The sequence below is a fragment of the Opisthocomus hoazin genome, chromosome 11 (assembly GCF_030867145.1).
Source record: "Opisthocomus hoazin isolate bOpiHoa1 chromosome 11, bOpiHoa1.hap1, whole genome shotgun sequence".
Lineage (NCBI taxonomy): Eukaryota > Metazoa > Chordata > Aves > Opisthocomiformes > Opisthocomidae > Opisthocomus > Opisthocomus hoazin.
Window position 1 is genome coordinate 10413826 of NC_134424.1, and position 20198 is coordinate 10434023.

The 20198-nt window shown below is 35.9% G+C and overlaps 1 protein-coding gene across 3 annotated transcripts in view; it reads left to right on the top strand.

The window, feature by feature from the left end:
- CFAP20DC (CFAP20 domain containing) overlaps positions 1-20198 on the top strand; it is a 92078-nt gene that overhangs the window by 43219 nt on the left and 28661 nt on the right. For all 3 annotated transcript variants that reach the window (XM_075433050.1, XM_075433049.1, XM_075433051.1), the window contains 5 exons: positions 2400-2536; positions 3751-3931; positions 4496-4642; positions 9953-10284; positions 13493-13897. In XM_075433050.1, the coding sequence (XP_075289165.1) occupies positions 2400-2536; positions 3751-3931; positions 4496-4642; positions 9953-10284; positions 13493-13897 (1202 nt within the window). The remainder of the gene's footprint in view (positions 1-2399; positions 2537-3750; positions 3932-4495; positions 4643-9952; positions 10285-13492; positions 13898-20198) is intronic.

A 20198-nucleotide genomic window follows, 5' to 3' on the forward strand; every position in this document is an offset into this window, starting at 1 on the left:
ATGAGATAAATTACAGCGAATGAAGTCTAATACCTTAAAGTAATAAACTTCAGTGTAATACTGAGGTTTAATACTGTAAAAGGCAAGACTGTTACAGCCAACAATAGTATTTAAGGCGTAGCATCTCATGAAACTGTAAAGAAAAATTAACTTTGAAAGTATTTCTTTGAGAACAACCTTGATAATATGAAAGGTTTAAGAAATATTTTTTAAATTTCTTCTGCTTTTAATGGAATATGAAAAAAACAACTCATAAAGATTTTACCAGCTGCACTAAGCTACCACACTGATGCTTTTTCAAGTTGTTAACTTTTGCTCTCTCTTGATATACCTCATTAGTAATGGCAGTCTTCCTACCACAGCAGCTGAAATGAATAGGAGGGGTTTAAAATTTTTGCTTAGAATAAGACAGTTCATACATTTACTTATTGAAATTACATTCAGCTTTTCTTACATGCAAGTACCGTTTTTGTAATATTAAGGGGCAAATAATATTTTTACAGTATTATTGCCCTACAGGTAGTCAAGCCAAAGCTCTGTCACAAAGTTTGATTATAAGTTTGCTCTTGAACTAGCAGAGGAAACTCTGGAGTTCATTTTCTCAGTGACTGTATTCAAAAATCAATGTTTCTTGGCTGGCTTGTCAAAATATGAGAGACTGTAAAACTTAAATGAGCACAGAAGTGTGAATGATATATCTAAAAAGAAAAATGAATGTTTATTTAAAAGGACTCAGGTTTTACCATCTGGACTACAAAGAGATGTAGCCTGTAGGTATATAGAATAAAATAATTAATGATAGCATCCCTCTGACCTGCATGAAAATTATATGCCTTCAGTTTAAGGTTTAATCTTTATTTTTAATCCCAGTTTATGAACATAGCAGGTGTTCTTCCAGACATACTTTTCAAATTTCAGAAGTTGGCCTTCTTGAAAATGGAAGTTTTGCTATGTTTAAGTACATTTCAGTTGGAAAATGTTCTTTTTATCTGCTAAACTTTATGTGATAGTCAAAAGCCCAAATTGTTTTTAGTCTCATCCACTTTTAATTACACATATTATTTCATTATTCCATCAACACACTGTTATGTGTAAATGTAGGTAATTAATTGCAGTCAATTAATGTGTTCATAAACAGAGATTTTAATGCAAATCAGCTTTTATAATTGGAGCTAACAACATCCCAAGGTAGTCAACAATTAAAGAAATTGATGTTAAACCAAGACAGGTCATCTAATGGCATCATCTAATGAAATGGCAGCTGTTAGCAGCAACCAAATGTCACATCAGGAAAAAAGGAAGGCAGCAATGGCAGAAAATGGCTTCTTTTGTGCTTATTAGTACAGTAAATTATGATATTTGGTGGATAATGCATGATCTTTTTTCATTTCCTTGGTGACAGTGGAAATAAAATTGATCTTCAATTAAGATAAAATAATTCTGTGAAAAATGCTTACGAGAATCAGCAAAATGTTTTGTTTCTACTTTATTACTTTATGAAGGTATCAGGTCCAAACGTGAGGTGCAATTTCACACTGAAGTTGCAGCAAGAAAAAGATTTTCAGAAATTGTAAATTTTAACTATAAATTAATGTGAAAATACCCTTTTTATCAGCTGTGGAAAGGAGAATTCACTGACAAGCTTGGAGAATCAAAAAAGAGGAAAACAGATATTACATGCAGTCCTGCAACCCTGCTGATAAAATTAATATATAACCGTTTTATTGTTTTTCCCTTTTAAATTTCTCTCAGCTGCATTCCATGTTTACTTTTTGTTTGTATTGCAGACTGGTTGGCATTTTCTGTGCTTGAAAAGAATTATAAAAATATGGCTACACTTTAAACTGTTAAAAAAGAAAAAATGAATGGTGTAGAACATTTTACAGGAATAGAGTATGTTTGCGATATTAAGGCTCAGCCCTGGTAATACAGTAGATTCAGTAATTTCAAAAAGCAAGCTATACATAAATAGTTCTCTGAGCTGTGAGTGATGCCTTGACAGTCTTGCCTCAGTTTTCTTGTGTTATTATTTATTTATTCTGTTAGTTATTAGAGTTGTTTTTTCTTCCTGTCACAAACTAGATTTTCATTGACGTTCTAAAGAAATCATGCAAAACAATTTTTTTTCCATATAAGTAACCTTTTTAATTAAGTCTTTAATGGGAGGAGGTTAGAAATATGTCTATATGATACACCAAAAGTTTCTTGCTTGTATGTTGACACACTCTATAAAATGTGCATTTGCTATTCCTACATATTTCTAGGGATTGTACTATAAAGGAACATAATTTTCATGTTTGTTTAGTTTTCATAATTCTTTTCAGTTGATTTGAAAAAAGTAGTATTCTTTCTAAGTACCGTCATTTTTTAAAAAAAAACTATTATTTGTCTTAACTTAGGTAGCTTGGTTAATAGAGGACAAGGTAATATATTCAGCTGTAAAACTCGGGATGTATCGCATATTGCATTTGGATCAAAGATCCTTGGGCCACCTCCATCTTCAAACAGAAGAGTCAGTACAAGGATACGTGGAGAGGTAAGAAGGCTTAAATTACAATGAAATTGCTGCCGCTTCTACAAAAGAAGAGGTGGACAAGCAGAGGAGTCACATGGAAGGTTTCTTCCAGAACTGATGTGAGGTGGTGTCTGGAGTACTGCATTCAGTCATGGACCCCCAGTGCCAGAGACACCGTAACATCCAGTGGAGGGCAAGTAAAGTGCTTGGGTGGCTACAGCACATGACATGGGTTTGTTCAGCTCGCAAAAGAGAAGGCTAAGGGAGAATCTAGTTGCTTTTTTCAACTAATGCAGGATTGTAGAGGAGACAGGCCGAAATTCATCTAAGAGGTGCACAGTGAAAGGACAAGAGGCAGCAGGCCCAAATTGCGGGGCAGCTCTGACTGGCTGTGACAGTAGAGTGGTTCAGTACTGGAACAGGGTCGCAGGCAGATTGCGGAATTTCAACAGTTTCAAAGATAGCAAAACTTGACTGGAACAGGCTGATCTAATTTCAGCGTTAGGCCTACACAGGTCTCTTCCTACTGAAATTACTCTGTGATTTCTTATCAATCTTATTTTTCTGAATTTTTTGTTCTGCACTGGTGAAGTTTTTGTGTGTTTGTGTAACTATTTTTTCCTTATGATGACAAATGTGATGCAGAGCAGAAACTCTGCATTTTGGTGTGTTCTCTGTGAATGATAGTCTGCCATATGGTAGCTCATGTGATGCTGTCAATTACAATGCCAGGGAAAACAGCTGGTCTCACCCTGCCAGCAAACGGTATGTGGGTTTTAAGAATCTGATCAGGACTAAAATTCTTTGTTTAACACTATGAATAAAGGATTCAGCCAAAGCAAGTAGACTCTTCTGTAGGAACTCAGTTGAAAGCTAAGATGTAAAATGAGATTCCTCTGTCCGAAGAAGAAAGGACTCCTTCTGAGGTCTAGAATAGCCACAAGTTTCACTGTCTATTTAGCCACATAATGAATTTTAATTTTTTTTTCTCCTTGTATTTGCCTTGTTTTCCTTTCATTCATTGAAAAAACCCCTGCCTGCTAGTAGACTGTGAAGACTGAAGATATCACGCAGAACTGTACCTACCATAAAGTTTCCCAAAAATATAATATTAAAAAAAATATTGGGGAACATTTAGTTGAAAAATAATCCTAATGCAAAATGTGTGTTAACCTTTGAGTAGTTTGAAAGCTGTTACGTTTTTATCTTTCATTGAAAAAATAATGTCTTTCAAGGTAACAAAGACCTGGGGCAGCAAAAGTAATAGATCATGCCGACTTCAAAGTTCAGGAAAGGAAACTGAATCCGTGCAAGACATTGAGAGATTGGAGCTATCATTCTCACGGTACGATGATTCCTTCGATCAAGGAGGCAAAAGAAATGTTCACCAAACACCTAAGGATGTATGTCAAGATGGTAAGAACATGAAGAAAAGAATATGTAAAGAGTTTACAAACGGCCAAAATTTTTGCATGATTCTGACTTGAGAATGTAAGACTTAATTCTCTGGTTTTCTAATCCTTTATCTACCTTGTTAATTACTGAAGACATTTATATTAAATCGCAGCTTATTTTGCTGTATGAGCTTGAATAAATGCTCATTCTCTCTGCAGGTATTGTAAGTGTTCGAGCCAGGGATCACCACCTGCTGGCAGCAGCCACAGGTTATACACTTATTCCGCTGTCCCTCATGCTGTGTATATAACTGGGCAGCTGCAGTGGTTTATGATTATTTTCCAGACTTTGGCAAGCCTTTTCTTTTATAACTTCTATGATTTGCCCTTCTTCCATACCTAGTCTTAAGTTTTTACTTTCTTGTGACTGTCATATTCCCGCTGCCCTTCAAGATTCCCATGCTATTTGGAAGATGTTTCTATCCCAGGACAATGTTCCGTATGCTACTTTCCCATGCCTTGAGTGAGAAAAGCACACAATATGAGTGTTCACAGGCATTTCATAAGCTTCTGGGTTGTATTTCAGACCCTGCAGTTCAGACTCAGAAAACCTCTGAGAGTGGAAGAGCAAATTTTCCGTTCGCCTCACCACAAGGACCGTCTGTAGACAACAAGAGTCATAGAAGATTATCTCTAAAAAATGCAGCCAAAACCACATGGGAGATAACCAGTGGTATGGTGCTCATTTTATATTACTTTACATCTCAGTTGTGTGTCATGGGGGACTATCTGTTGTGAGTATCAAAGGACCCAGAAGCAGTTCACATAAAATACAAATGCCTGTGTTATGGGGGGATTATGGAAATCAAACACCCTGCAACAGAATTGCTTTTGAGTGTTGATAAAGATTTGTGGGATTAAGCGGAGTACCAGAGCAATGAGTGAATAAAAAAAAAAAAGAAAAATTCCATGCTCTTATGATTAAAAGGAAAAAACTAAAAATAATTTATTCTTTAAATCCCTATTAAATTTAACGCTAAAGACTCAAAACATCAAATGCATGAGAAATATTACTTGTCCCAGATAAGAGTTTAGGATATTAATTATGGTACCCACGTAATATCAGGGTTTTTTAGTTTTGCTTTTAAAGTTCAGTGGTGAATTTTGTTTTTTATTTGCTTATTCACATGAAGACACCTCAGTGTATGTTTGTTTCCCTTTCACACCTATCTGCCAAAAAGTGTGGATATTTTTTGTCATACTATGTCAATCAGCTTGGTTTGTGTGTGTCTGGAAAGTACATTATTGTGGCAAAAATAGCACTTGTTTCTATGAAAAACTAGTGTTACTTTCTGCTAAAAGGCATAGCAGCCAACTTATAAAGTGGGCAGACTACTCAAATCTGCTCAAAATTGACCTAAGAGATTTTCCTTCACATTGTGAGTTATTTCCATTTTGCTTAATCTTTGGGATGTTTAGAAGCAATTACATACTATGACAATGTCAGTAATGCATAATTGCTGTTATGGGTTTTATAGTTTGAAATGGATGCAAGATGCTAAGGCAAGTAGAGCCTTCTGCAGAATTTTTAAATTACTTCCATTTTCTTTTTACCTGAATTTTCTGTTTTCCTGAATTTTGAGAGTTCTGAGACAGGAATCACTGTCTTGTTCTTCATCTAGAATGCCAGGGCCTCTATCTAGTACTAGAATTTCAGAAAAACAAGTTAACACTTGCTACTTTATGTAAATATAAGTCATATGAAAAGGCAAAACTTAGGACAGTAGACTGGCATGACTAAATGCCCTACTGTAAATTCAGAAGCGTGGTTTCTGGCTCCACATTTATACTGCTCTCAAAACAAGTTTTATCAACAAGAATCTGTCATGCACTACTCTTTTCTTATCACCAAGCATTTAGAATTCTTGAGCCTTGTGCAAGCATATCCTATGGTGATCTTAGGACAGTGCTACACTTGTTCTGCCATTAGCATGAGGAAATATTAATTTAAATTTCATGGGGGGAGGGGAGCATTCGTAAGTGGTTGCTCTTATTACCTTACAGGTTAGTCGCTGCTATTTATAATAATATCTTTTAGATTTATTATAGAAGTCAAATCAGCATGTCTTTTGTAGCAGGTGTGCAGTACGTTTACAAAGGTAAACTGTTTTTAAGCAAGGGAAAAAATAAAATGAGTGAGTATTGTTAATAGTTTGCAAATCTTATTTATGCAATGCTGAAACCTTCATTAAAATGTTAGGCTGCAATTAGAAGCTTTAGCATAAGTCTGACTTTGTAGAAGAACTAATTAGATGTTTAGGTGATCATTCTTGCATTTATCTTGTTTGCTGCTATGTTGTGATTACATAGTAATTTGCATATTTTGCTAAGAAGATACTCCAAATTTTTCATTACAATTGACGTGGAAATGCTGAGTTAAAGAAGAAATTCCAGTATAGTTTGTGGTGGAGAGATACTGGGATTTTGTCTGGTCCAAAACGCCCCATATCTTTCGCTTGTAGACTGTTAATACAATGCTACAATGACTACGGGTTACAGAAGTTGCTGAACTCCGTAGCCAGTGTAAAATATCATCTTAAAGCATTACAGACTTTTCCGTCTTCCCTCTGCATATTCATTAAGAGTAAGTACTGTGGTATAGAAACTAATATTTGCATTTAACTTATTACTAACCCAACATCTCTGGAAACTAATGTTCTTTACAGAGAAGGTTGGACTAAAAAGACAGAATATTCAGGCTAAATATTATACAGATGCTAAACCTTGTAAAGTAGTTCTTTATATTTCTGAAGTACTTTTGATCTGGGTGAAGACATTACCTTACTCGCATTGGTGAGTGATATATAAGAAGTTTTTGGATGTCTGTGTCAGGAGTTTGAGCTTTTAACTGCCTTCTCCAAGCACTTGACTAAAACTGTTAACTTAAGATTTCTTTTATGTAATTTGATACTTAATCCGAAATTTACTTCAAATCACAAAAAGAAGTGGTTTACACCTTTTTTTGCTTCAGAATTCATTATAAAATTTTATCTGCAATGACCTCTGCAAATTAAACAGCAACAACTACAATAGAAGTCATTGTAGAATGAGAACAGAACAGGTGAGACTGTAGCTAGGGAAGTTGGTTGTTATTAAGTCAGTAGACCATAATAAAAATTAAGCCACTCCCTCTCTACTCATTCACAGTCCTTTGTGCATAAAAATTAGCAGATTCTCATGAAGTAAGTTGTACACTAAATGTATAACCATACCACAGAGGGCTCGTTATAGTGATCTGAGCTATTAGTGCATATTTAAAAACTGCAAAGACCAGCATGATACGTGTCAAATTTAATTTCATGATGGGGTAAAAGGCTTTCTGAATACTGTAGAAGTATGTTATACATCTTGGTCTTAGTCAAGCCACTGTCATTAAAACCTAGTAAAACATGTCTAGACTGTGGAAGGGTGGGTGCCAGACTGGTCGGAAGACGGCAGAGTGCTGAGATAGGAAAAACTTTAAAAAATCCAAAAATTTTCTTATCTAGGTAAGTTTTCAAGATATTTTTTTTTTTTTAGAAAATGCAGCAAGTTGAAAATTTCAATATCATTACCTTAGAAAAAAAGAGTTAAGAGCATTTCAGACTTTGTGTCCAGAATAGCTGGGGAAGAGATCTCTTTACGTACAAGAGAGTTGTGCAGCCAGTAGAAGTTTAGGGATAAGTAACATTTTTGTGGCATTTCTACATAGCACTATCTGGAGTTGCAGATGGGGCAGCATCTCCAGGGCCAAAGACATTCACACAGTTTCAGGCTTGGTGGGCCAAATTCCTATTCGACAAATAATTGGGTACTTTAAAATACTGATTTAGTGCAAGATAGTTTTTTAATCATGTTAGGTCACAAAATCAGTTGGAAAAAAAAATTCCTTAGTCTTTGCTCTCAAGCATCCTAATGTGGATTCACATTCAGCTTCATGTGAAAAATTAATGAGAAGATCCATCTTTTATTTCATTTTCATAGGGGAAATGATTACTTCAAAAATGCAGATTATATAGATATTAAAATACAATGAAAGCACAAAAACTGTGAAACGAGTTCGTGATTAATACTGGAAAACTGCAGACAGAAAATTAGTGGGTTTTCTTATAGTTTCAGTTGTTTTATTTGCGTAGAACCTTTAACACGTAATTCCAATTGCCTGACTAAGAAAAATATGTGATCAGAGGAGTGTGACGCAATCTTGAGTGATCAAAGACAGGAGGATTCTGCTCTAGTATCCTCCTTTGGAAAAACTTGTTGTTACTGATCAGAACAAAAGATCATTTGGTTTACACAAATTAAGGGTGGTTCTTAAAACCTTTGAATAGTCTCACTCATTTCGTCAGGCTCTTGAAGAAACTAGTCCAAAATATTTGTAAAATAAATAATCCTAATAAAAGGCAAGGTGAGATTTCTGTATAATTACAAAATAGACTTTATGTACAATAGACAATGATCTACTAGATTGTTTTAAACCAGCATGAGTATCTAATATAAAAAGAGTTTATTTGAAAAGCCTTGAGGTTTCTAACTCTAGCTAGTCTTCATGTGGAGACTGAAAAATAGTCTCTTCTGGAAGAATTTGGTGCAAGCCATGAATGTACAAGATGCGTTAAGTCCCTACTTTTCACTGGTTCCTAGTACAAACTACTGTTTAGGATATGAACTGCAATTTAGTAGCTCCACTAGCTGTCTCCAGTAAACTGGAAAAATCACAGCAACTCGGTAAGAAGACAGCTGTTCCTCCTGGCATTCCGATTCTTCTTTCTTTTGCCTTCACTTACAGTGGTTCAGATTTACTTTTTTCCCCCCCAGAGCTGCTGAATCTGCTTGAAGTAATAATTATCTCTAAAAAAAAATAAAAAGAGTAGAATACCATAGTAAACATACTGTCTTCTGTGACAGCAAGCATTTTATTATTGCAGTGCTACTTTATTATTATATTTTTAGTATTTTTTATTGAGTCTTTTTTAATATGGTTGATAGTAACTTTGTTTTATGGAGCCAGAAAGTTTCAAGATCTAGTGAATAATCCACACCACACTACCTTTAATGAAGATAAGGGAGTATTGCATACTTGAGCAATTCTCCTTTTCTCAGATGCTGTTTGAGATTGGTTTTAATCAATCAAATTGACATTTTTTTCTATACCATCATTCCAAACAGTAAAATATAAGTTAACAATGAGAGTATAAAAATGGCGTTTTCATGTTTATCTGGTGCACTCAATCTCTAAATCTATTTCTGTAGTTTATTGTTTGTTTTATAATTGGCAGATTAGTACTGCCTGTATTCAGGGAAACTTGGTGAAACAGATATCTTCATACATTTTTCATGTCACGCTATTTTTCATCAGAGCTGTAGTCTGAAATTGAGATTTAAACCACAAGTTTTAGACATAAAAGCAAGTGTAGAATTTCAGAAATAAAGAAGGAGCAGATTGAAATATTATGAACGTTCCATCAACTATGTGCGATTATTATTTTTTAGACGTCAGCCACAAAAAATGTCTGTAGATGTGGCATGTAGGGACGTGGTTTTGTGGTGGAGTTAGCAGTGTTAGGTTCATGATTGGACTCGATGATCTTGAAGGTCTTTTCCAACCTAAATGATTCCACGTTTCTGTGCTTATAGAAAAAGATTAATAGCCAAATTTAATAAAATTATGTTTTCCTAGAATGAAATTCAGTTGAACAGTTTCAAATCTTAACAGCTAAATAGTTTCAGATTTGCAAATTGCAGGCTTGCATGTCATATATCATGACCTGCGGATTTTTTTAGCTGTGATCTAGAAATATTTTTATTAATGTTGCCTCGCTTAGAAAGCAGCCTGATCTTTGTCGTTGCATCTTCATCACTCTTCCAACTGTATAAATCTGATAAGCGGGATGTTTCTGTATTAGAAAAACTTACATTGCTGTACAACTTCCAGAGAAAAAGTGTGATCAAGGTGAAATACAATTTACATATTTGGCATTAAAATAAACATTGTATGTTTCAGATGAATGGGTGTTTCCGGAAAGTTTCGCTGAGATGATTCAGTTGGATAGGAGTGAGCAGTTCGTACCTACTGAAAATTCAGCCTGTCATAATTTAAAGTCACCTCAAAATGCCTCTGTTGAACATCACAGCAATGAAACGGTTGATCACCAAGTGAATAATAAAGAGATTTTCCCATTTGCATCACAACCTCAATCAGCTTCTCATGGGAAGTCTCCAAATATGTCACCAGAATGTTGCATTTTCCCTTTGGATTTGAAGCAAGACAGTAACAGAGTACATGGGAAAACCCAAATTGAAGATAACTTTCAAGGAACTGACAGCGGTGAAGAGGTAGGCCACTTTGTACATGTAATTCTTGATAAAGCAGTCTTCATCCTAAAACTCCTAGAATGAGATTCTGTCTTCAAGCTAGACAGAGAGGATAAATCATCTTTTCCCCATATACCTTCAGGTAGATTTGTCTTTGTCAGTTTGCTGTGTTTAACTGGATACAGGAGTGAAAATGCAGGTATACCCTCTGTAACGAGTGGACACAAGAAACCTAACTCTGTCAGCCCGTATGCTAACACAGAGATGTGAGTATAGTACATCATTAACAACAAAAAAAATTTTAGGAAAGCCTGCTTCATAGATTTGAGTGAGATGTAAACCCATTATGATTGAGCGGGAGTGCAGTAAGTAAGGCTTCATTGTGGCTTTTAAAACTGTAAACAGGGACTGTTCTGCTCACCAACACTGTCAAAAGTGAATTAAGAAATTTCAGCTTTTTAATGTCACTTGATGATTGATATTTCTGCTTTATATCCTGTCTGAGCTGTGTCAGCATCATTCTTTTGCAATGTGGAACTCTTTCAGCAATAAAACTAATAAAACAAATGTTTTTTAACAGAAGTATTATGATACTATATAGAAATTCACCAAATTGTTTGTGCATTATGTCGTGACTGCCAGAAGTTTCTATCTTTATGAATATTCTAGTGTACTTCATTTGTAATAATAAAATCTGTTTCTTAACATTCTAATCTGTTGCTCATAGCAGAGACTAAAATGCAACCAAGTTACGTAATAGCAAAATGGACTGAACTTCACAGAAATACTGATCTATATTTCTGAGAAAAATTGCTGATGCTAATTACAAGAAATCAAAATTGTGCCAGTTTTTCTTCTGTAGTTGAGGGGCGGAAGGGTGTCCCGTTATGTGAGGCAGTGTATTATTTGTTAACCCATATTATTTCAAACAAGGTTCCAGAATTTCAGAATCAAATCGGTTTTAGTCAAGCTATTAGTTCATGAGCAGTGCTATATGGGATACCATTCTGAAGATGAAGAACAGTTTGAGTTTCAAAGAATTTCTTTGTCTGTTATGCTCAAGAAAAGCCAGAGAAGTTACTGTAGAAGCTAGGTTAAGAAAATATTTCCATAATATTTCACATAAAAATTATAGAAGGATTCCAGCACTATCATTTACTCAGTAGTTTCCAATTTGATTGCTTTTTTTTGGAGGGATTGGGTGTTAAAGTCATTCATAAAGATATGTCTCCAGAGCAGTGTAAAAATGGCAAATGAAAATTTCTGAAGAAGTACCAAACAGTAAAGGCTGTGCTAGGAAGAGTGAAAATAAGGTGTCTTTCAAAATACAGTGCGTACCAAACTGATGAACTGTAACGCAACACAAATTTATATAAATTAATCAAAAACCAAATTAATCATTAAACTTTGGTGCTTAAGCCTTTATTGAAGAAGACAGCTAACCTTCCATGCCATCACCCAACCCCAGAGATCCAGTGCCAAGCACACAAAGAGAAAGCAGTAGCCGTGTAGTTCTGCTTTTACAGCACAAGAACATTGGGGCACAACGTTAATGGCCATTCTAGAGGCTCGATGCAAGAGAGGCTGTTAGAAGATTCCTGTCTTCTTTACAAAGATTTAAGGTATTATATAAACTAAAAACTCTCCTTTGACTATGTGCCAGAGGTGTGCTAGGGAATAGCCTTTGTTTCATTCGTTATCTTTGGATGCAAACTGCATTGAACAGTATCGGCACTGCAGCTGGAGGTGTATTAAACTTACAAAGCTAGAAGATAATTACATTAAACAAATTACAGCATGCTAACAAATTATGAAGAGTTTTTCTCAGTCTAACTGCTACATTACCAATTCATAGTTAAGCCTTTCTTTCACGTGAAAGAAGTCACTGAACCAACAAATTACTTAGCAGTCATATTTTGCCCATATTCATCTTCTTCCTTGTACAGATACACTCTGTGTTGCTTCTTGAAGTCAGCTTTATACTGATAGTCTGGATACACATGCAATATTCAGATTGCTTCACTTTGCATTACTGAAATTAACTAAAAACCAGTTTTATTTCAGCCCTGAAAATACATGAAAGAGGATCCTGGAAAAGCCGTGATAGCTGAACATAAGACTGCTAACTTAATATCTGTGTAGCACAGTTTCAGGTGTCTTTGAAAAATTGCTAAAATTCTTTAGCCCAACCCTAATGTTTCCCAGTTTATCTATATCACAAAATATTTGACTAAGTTGTGCCGAATCTTGCAATGCTTTTTAAAAATATATGTTAATCTTACATGCTGAAATAAGCTTCATTGTTACAGGCTTTCACACTAGTATTGTTTCTCATGATCATTGTATTACAGCTTTCCTTGAAATTCAAATACCTTGTGTTTGTGTATAACACATGGATATGTACACGTTCTTGAACTATATCAAATGAGATAGATATCTCAACCTACAATTTAAATAATTGTGTGTGAGCATAACTTGCCTTTCTCCTGGAAAATAGAAGTAAAACTTAGTTTTAATTTAAAAGAAAAAAAAAGATGATTTTGCATACCTTTGTTTAAATATCACAACTTGTAAAAAGTCCAAAAATTTTACTTGGGTTTTTTATGAATTAAAGTTAATAATGAATTTTAAAATTACAGTTAATGGGGTGTGAGTGAACATCATACACTTGGTTATTGGGGTATTTTTCAAAGACATTGTTGGAAGCACAAGTATAAGATTAACAAGCAAACCTCCAAAATTCTTAAATGTATTTAAATAGACTGAGTATGATATTCAGTTATATTACCAGAAGTGAGCAAGGTGGTCTCGGCAGGAGTTATTCCATCTACACTGAAGTTGAAGAAGCGATGTGAAAATATAGAATATTAATTATTCAATGGAAAGACGTAATTCTTGTGAAGGTTTTGCTTACTTTCGGTTTACAGTTGTAATAAATTTTACTGAAATTATGATTATCATGTAACACAGGTTTGGGAGGTTACCAGTATTCTAAATTTGGGCTGACAGAAAAGTGTAACCTTGCCTCCCTCCCTTTCCTCCTCTTTCTACTTTTCACTGCTTGAAATATAAGAATATGTTCAGTGTAATTGCCAGGAAGAGAAACTGGTTTTCAGAGTCCTTGCAAATTTAGAATTAGGCAGCAGTGATTGCGTTTTGAAATGTTAAGGTAAAACTGTATTGGGTGGTGATGAGAGGGAATCACTCTTGCTTTGTTTCCGACATTTAGGATGACAACAGTGAACTCATCCAGGGTACTGAGAACATTGAGATCAGCCACAGCAGGCAAGGAACATCTGATCCAGCAGTTTTTAAACAGATCCCATTAAAGAGGATGTCATGGAGAAGTGAATACTGGAAGAATAAGGGACACAGCACACATAACCTTGAAGAGACCATCATATCAGAACTACAGAGTTCCACTACGAGAAAAACAGATTCTATTAGCTCTCAGAGAAGCTTAAAGCCTACCCTTTCTCTTTCTCCAACTGGAAGTAAATCTGAATTCTTTAAAGTAATTCCAAATGGATCTGAAAAAAATGAAAGATGTGAAGGAGTTTCTGGACAGTTAAAAAGATCCATCAGTAAAAAGAATATCTCAAGAGAAAATTCATGTCTGATGCCACAGACTTGTGTAAGTGATTGTTACTTTGAAATTAAATCATTAGATTGTATAGAGAAGCTATATTAGATATACCCATTTACATGAAGTGAAGAATAATACGTCTTTTATCCAGATATATTCTGGTTTCATCACAACAGTGTTTACTGAGCTCAGACTGTTGAAAGTTGATTTCATAATTTCTTGTGGCACACTCAAAACAGAAATCACAGCAATTTATAGATAAAAAGAGGTGTCATTGAGTAACTCACATTTTGGAAATATGTGAGTTAAAAAGTAGTTTTGGGCTGAGATTACAAAGAAAATTGACAGACTTTCAATTGATATATTAACAAGTGACTGTAGAAAGAGTGTTAATCTGCGTACTTCCTTGTCTCTCTGCAACAGCCCTGAAAAATAATAAAATAAATAATGTGACTGAGGTCTAGCAGTAAGACTGTGTCATGGGCTAAACTGTCAGGCTACTAAAGGAATTGTTACGTTCACCAAATGTTGTTTTATTCCTAGTTTTTTCTTCCTGGAATCTTCTTACAGAAGCATGCAATCATTCAAAGAACAAGTTTGTCTGAAGCAAATTATGTTCTTAAATATTTCCTAATAGTTAATTATTGTCTTTTCAGCTTATAATGATGTGCTTTGAATTATGCTTTAAATCAGTAACTGGAGCTTAAAAATCAAATGTGTTCTGTAAATTGCAAACAAGGCAGTATGTTACTGTTCCATGTTCTTGGATAGAATTCTTTTGGGCTTAGAATTACTGCAGATCCATGTCTTCTAACGTGTGACTTCTTCTCTAAATGTATTATGATTTCAAATTAGATTTATTCCTGAGCATCTGAGAGTGGAAGAGGCCAAACTTCTTCCTCAGGCTTCAGAGATCTTTTTTTCAGACATCAGCTGATACCCTACGAGACCAAAGACTTACATAGTCAGCATCTTCTGTCCAGCAGTGGTCAGTCGTAGATAGCTAGGGGAAAAAAACAGTGCAAGGACAGAGCAAGCATCCAGCCCACCCAGGTCCCTCTGGACACCAGCACACCCACTGTGCTACCGGCCACCCCCAGCCCCAGTTTGGTGGGTGCCAGCAGTGCCGGGTGCCAGCCCATCCTCACTGGAGAAACAAGCTGCCCATGGTTTGGATGAGTGTACTCTTTGCTAGATAAAGAACTGGCTGAATGGCCGAGCGCAGAGAGTGGTGGTGAATGGATTTAAATCCAGCTAACAGCTGGTCATGAGTGGTGTTCCCCAGGGCTCAGTTTTGGGTCTGGTCTTGTTTAACGTCTTTATCAATGATCTGGATGAGGGGATCAAGTGCTCCCTCAGTCAATTTGCAGATGACACCAAGCTGGGTGGGAGTGTCGATCTGCTCGAGGGTAGAAAGGCTCTGCAGAGGGATCTGGACAGGGTGGATCAATGGGCCGAGGCCAACTGTATGAGGTTCCACAAGGCCAAGTGCCGGGTCCTGCCCTTGGGTCACAACAACCCCACGCAACGCTCCAGACTTGGGGAGGAGTGGTTGGAGAGCTGCCCAGCAGAAAAGGACCTGGGCGTGCTGGTCGACAGCCGGCTGAACATGAGCCAGCAGTGTGCCCAGGTGGCCAAGAAGGCCAAGGGCATTCTGGCTTGGATCAGGAATGGTGTGGCCAGCAGGATTAGGGAGGGGATCGTGCCCCTGTACTGGGCACTGGTGAGGCTACACCTGGAGTGCTGTGTTCAGTTTTGGGCCCCTCACTTCAAGAAGGACATTGAGGGGCTGGAGCGTGTCCAGAGAAGGGCAGCGAGGCTGGGGAGGGGTCTGGAGAGCAAGTCTGCTGAGGAGCGGCTGAGGGAGATGGGGCTGCTCAGTCTGGAGAAGAGGAGGCTGAGGGGAGACCTTCTCACTCTCTACAGCTCCCTGACAGGAGGGTGTAGTGAGGCGGGGATTGGTCTCTTTTCCCCAGTAACCAGCGATGGGACGAGAGGCAATGGCTTCAAGTTGCGTCAGCGGAGGTTCAGATTGGATATTAGGAAAAATGTCTTTCCTGCAAGAGTGGTCAGGCGTTGGCCCAGGCTGCCCAGGGCAGTGGTGGAGTCCCCATCCCTGGAGGGGTTCAGAAACCGTTTGGATGTGGTCCTTGGGGACATGGTTGAGCAGGCAGGGGGGTGTTGGGTGGATGGTTGGACTTGATGGTCTTAAAGGTCTTTTCCAACCTATGATTCTGCAATTCACTAGGCTCAGGCACTGAGGGGGTGGCACCCCCAGCCGCGCGACCAGACTGTGGCCAGGACCCATCATCGCAGCCAGTGTCAGGGACAGAGCATATGTTCTATGTATTTATTAACTGGAAAAGACATTGGAATTGCCACTAGTGATGCAGAAAATGTGGAAGAATGCAATGCATGTGTTCGTTTGTATTTGGGAAGAAGTAAAATAATGTTTCTGTAATTTTTATTGACAGGAAGAACTGAGTTGATACTGATTATCTGCCTTTCTTTTAGATGTGTTAATATCCGTGTATCCGTCTGTAAGTGTATAATAGCATTTATTTACATTTTACATTCATTTTCTCTCTTAGTTTTATGTATGGGATTATTTGTTTTCTTTTTGTAATTCTGGGATTATGTGCAACATTTCTAGTTTCCAGTAGCTATTCACATTTCGGTGATTAAATGTATTTCTCCCTTGTTTCCTGATTCTTTTCAGTTTTGGAAAATTGTTCCACTTAAAATTCAACTATGTTTATTACTAATCATAACTGTAATCTATTTGTCCATACCAAATGAAATATGTTGATTACTTTCCTAAATGATGTTATCAGTGCTTAATGCAATGATCAACTTTGTCCTGTAGAACATAACTAAATACAGACTACCCAGGTGGATTGCAATTAAGTTTTTAAAGTGTAAGGTATATTTTACAACTTTTTTGTGATACTTTGTTTTGAAAGATGAAGGAAAAGAGCTATTACTTTTCCTCTCCTCGATAAATAGTTGATTACTAACTTAGACAATGGAGGTATTACCATACTCCACTTGAAGCTGTAAATGTATTGCACTTGCAGTTTGTTGCTTGTAAGTATTTTTTCAAGGACAAAGCCTATTATCAATGTATAGAAACTCAGGAGTGACAGACTTTGTGATGAAAGTGTCTGGCAGATTTAGCTCTCATACTTGGTTTGATCAAGTAATAAAATTTTCCCATTCAGAAGCCTTTCCTTAGAGTTCTTTGATAACTCTTTTTGTACTAGACCGTGGTCAAAATTTGAAGCCAAATCTGAGTGCCACTGACTGTCTTTTAAACAGTGGTTGTTTATATTAGAAAGTGTGTTCACCTAGCACTTACAGAATAAAGTAAAATATATGTTTTTATTAATTCTTATTAAGAATATTTCCAATAATTTTAAAATAAATATAATAACCTATTTGATTGTGGCTTTTTTCTGACCATGTACATATGTAAACTTGTATCCGTTGGAGCAGTTTTGCAGGAAGACACTAATATTCTAGGTCCTCACAAGTTTCAAGAAAAGAAGTGCTGACATATAATATTGTTAACAACAGTGAGACAGCACTGGAATTTTTTTGTTGGCTGTGGGCATGTAATTATTTTATTTCCATTTTGAAACACTGTTCATTGTTTTAAGAATTATGTATGAAAGGATAGTTTTGTATGACAGGGTATTTGAGTGAGAGTTTACAGAGTAGTCGTCTCTTCTAATCTGCTCATGCAGAGGACTGGTAAGGAAAAAAAAAAAACGCTTAACCAACTCTTCCTGCAATCGATTTGCTAACTCCTTAACACACTTTAAGGACCTGGTTGCTTGCAATGTTTTATTCATGTTTTAATAGAGTTCTCTATTATTAAGTTCAAATCTTTTTAATTAAGAGAGAAGTACAGCCCTCTGGGTAATATTGCAAGCATGTAGATAGCTGGTAATTAAAGTTTTCCACATGTATAACTACATTCAAACAATTCTGAATAAATCATTTGAACCTAGCAGAATGCAAATGTCATTATATATTAAAAAAATCCTTTAAACAACAGGTTTTGTCAATCTAGCAAAAGTTTTAAGCACTTAATAAAAATACTTTATCATAGGGGAAGAATGTGCAAAAAGAGAAGATAAGCTTTTAATTACTAAATGAAATATTAATTTTAGACAAATTTGTGACTATTGCAAAATTACTTCTTACATCAAAAGTTTCTCCTAAATTACAAAGTGAACTTAATCTCATATTCAATTTTCAAATTCTGTCTTTAAAAATCAGCTAAGACAATACAAAATTTGTGAAGAGGATTTTTTTTAGTAGTCAGCTGAAGCTACAGAATAAATAGTCCAAACTATTTCTCCTTTGTTACACAGAGTTTATTGCACAGGATATTAAAGACAAAAAATTGTCATGGCATCTATTCTCCTTTCTGAGTATGGTGTTTTTAGAGTGAGATCATTATAAGAAAAGAAAACAGAATGACAATTTGAAATAAGCTGGGGGAAAAAAATAAAAAATGCTTTGGGCTATTTTGTAAAAATTCCAAAAATCTGTGCAAAAATCTGTAAAGGAAGAGGCAAGCAGGGTTTGGCAATGTTTTGCCTTTGTTAAAAAAAAAACAGAGTGAGAAAAATGTTATTTCAATGCTTAGAGCTTTTATTCTGCATAGCGCTAGTTTGTGCTGTCATTTTAATGACTGCATGCCTATTACTTCGTGTATGAGGTAAGAAAGATAAACCAAAGCTTCTCTTATAATAATCAAATAAATGCAGAAGGCTTCTATATAGGAAAATTAACAGGAAATCAGCATCTTCAGTTAGATAAATAAAAGTTATAGCAGTTGTAGATCTGGTAGAATACTAATACATCAGAGCAAAGCAGACTTTCCAGGTGTAACATAGCAAGCTTTGTACGAAGTGAAGGAATAACTAGTAGTAACTGAGCCAATAACTTATGTTCAGTAAGGGTCTAGAGAAAAAATTATGTATTATTTTAGGATTAAAATTACTAGTAATAATCACACTATTCAGGAATGAAGCTTGGACCACAAAAGCCGGAGGTAAAAAAGGGGTGGCAGCTGTGCCAACAGCTTCTGTTGTCTTATACCTTGTACACAATGGCACACTACATTTATCTATGCCAAAAAGTAGTCTCTGAGGGCTTGAGGTGATTCTGTAGGAAAAATCTTTGCAAATCATAGACCACAAAAGTTATTCAACTTAAGAATTTGAGATACGTAGTAAAAAATCAAAAATGTTTGCAATAGGCTTTAGAATTAGTTGTCTCTTTCACAAAGATTTGCGTACGTGCACAAGCAGCTGTTTCCATGCAAGCGCCCTTCAGTCATAAATCCTGTTTTATGTGATTTATTTGCCTGCTGATTGTCAGCTTGGAGGCACACTTCCCATCAAAGGTGGTTTACTTTGTTATTTCAGTGCTAATTTTCTTTTTGACTGGCTATTTGCAATAGATGGTTTTAAGTGAAATCTAATATCGTGGCAGTCAGAATAAAACGTCAGAAATATGTGATAGAGTTGCTACTCCCAGAAACTTAATGTTGGACAGCAATCTTTACTGAATGACAATTTCTTAACTAGAATTAAAATAGCAGGTATTATTTTACATGCTATTGAGATAATAACTGTTGATTTCTTTTACGGCACCCATGAGGAAATAAAAATACGGTACATGTTTTTATTCTAAAACTATTTTTGCAAACGCATAGTAAAATATTCTAGAGCTTGAGCTGAATTCAAGGTTCTGTTCATTGCATAATGCCATTATGTCTGTTATTAAAAAGAAAGGTTTCTCCATCTGTCCTTGATCCAAAATTCTATTTCAGTGTGCATTGTATTGCATATCCTATACTTGGGCTTCAGCATTGTGAATGAATCTATGAGCATATCCCCAATTAAACTTCCAGAGGGGAAATAAGTAAGGTAGTATCATTCGTTATCTGGCTTTGCTCTGATCCAAAGGAATAAAAAAGCTGGCAGGAAAGAGGATCAGACAGACAAGAATGCTTTTCTAATTCCAAGAAAATACAATTTTTCTAAGGTATATGGGACTGCCTAAAACAGAAAAAAGTACTATGTGTCACTGAAAATAACTTCCTTTTTCAGCAGTGTTATCATATACTCTTTCTAGTGAAAGTGAGCACTTTGCATGTGAAATACTAAGCAATATATATTAAAATCTAGGTTGTATGTGTATCTTTTTGCATGGTTTCCTTAAAATAAGGAAATTAATGTCTAATGTATAACATCTTTTGTGGGCAGTATACATCATACCTCTGTGGAGCTGAATAATTGAACCTATGTAATATTTTATTAGTCACTCACAT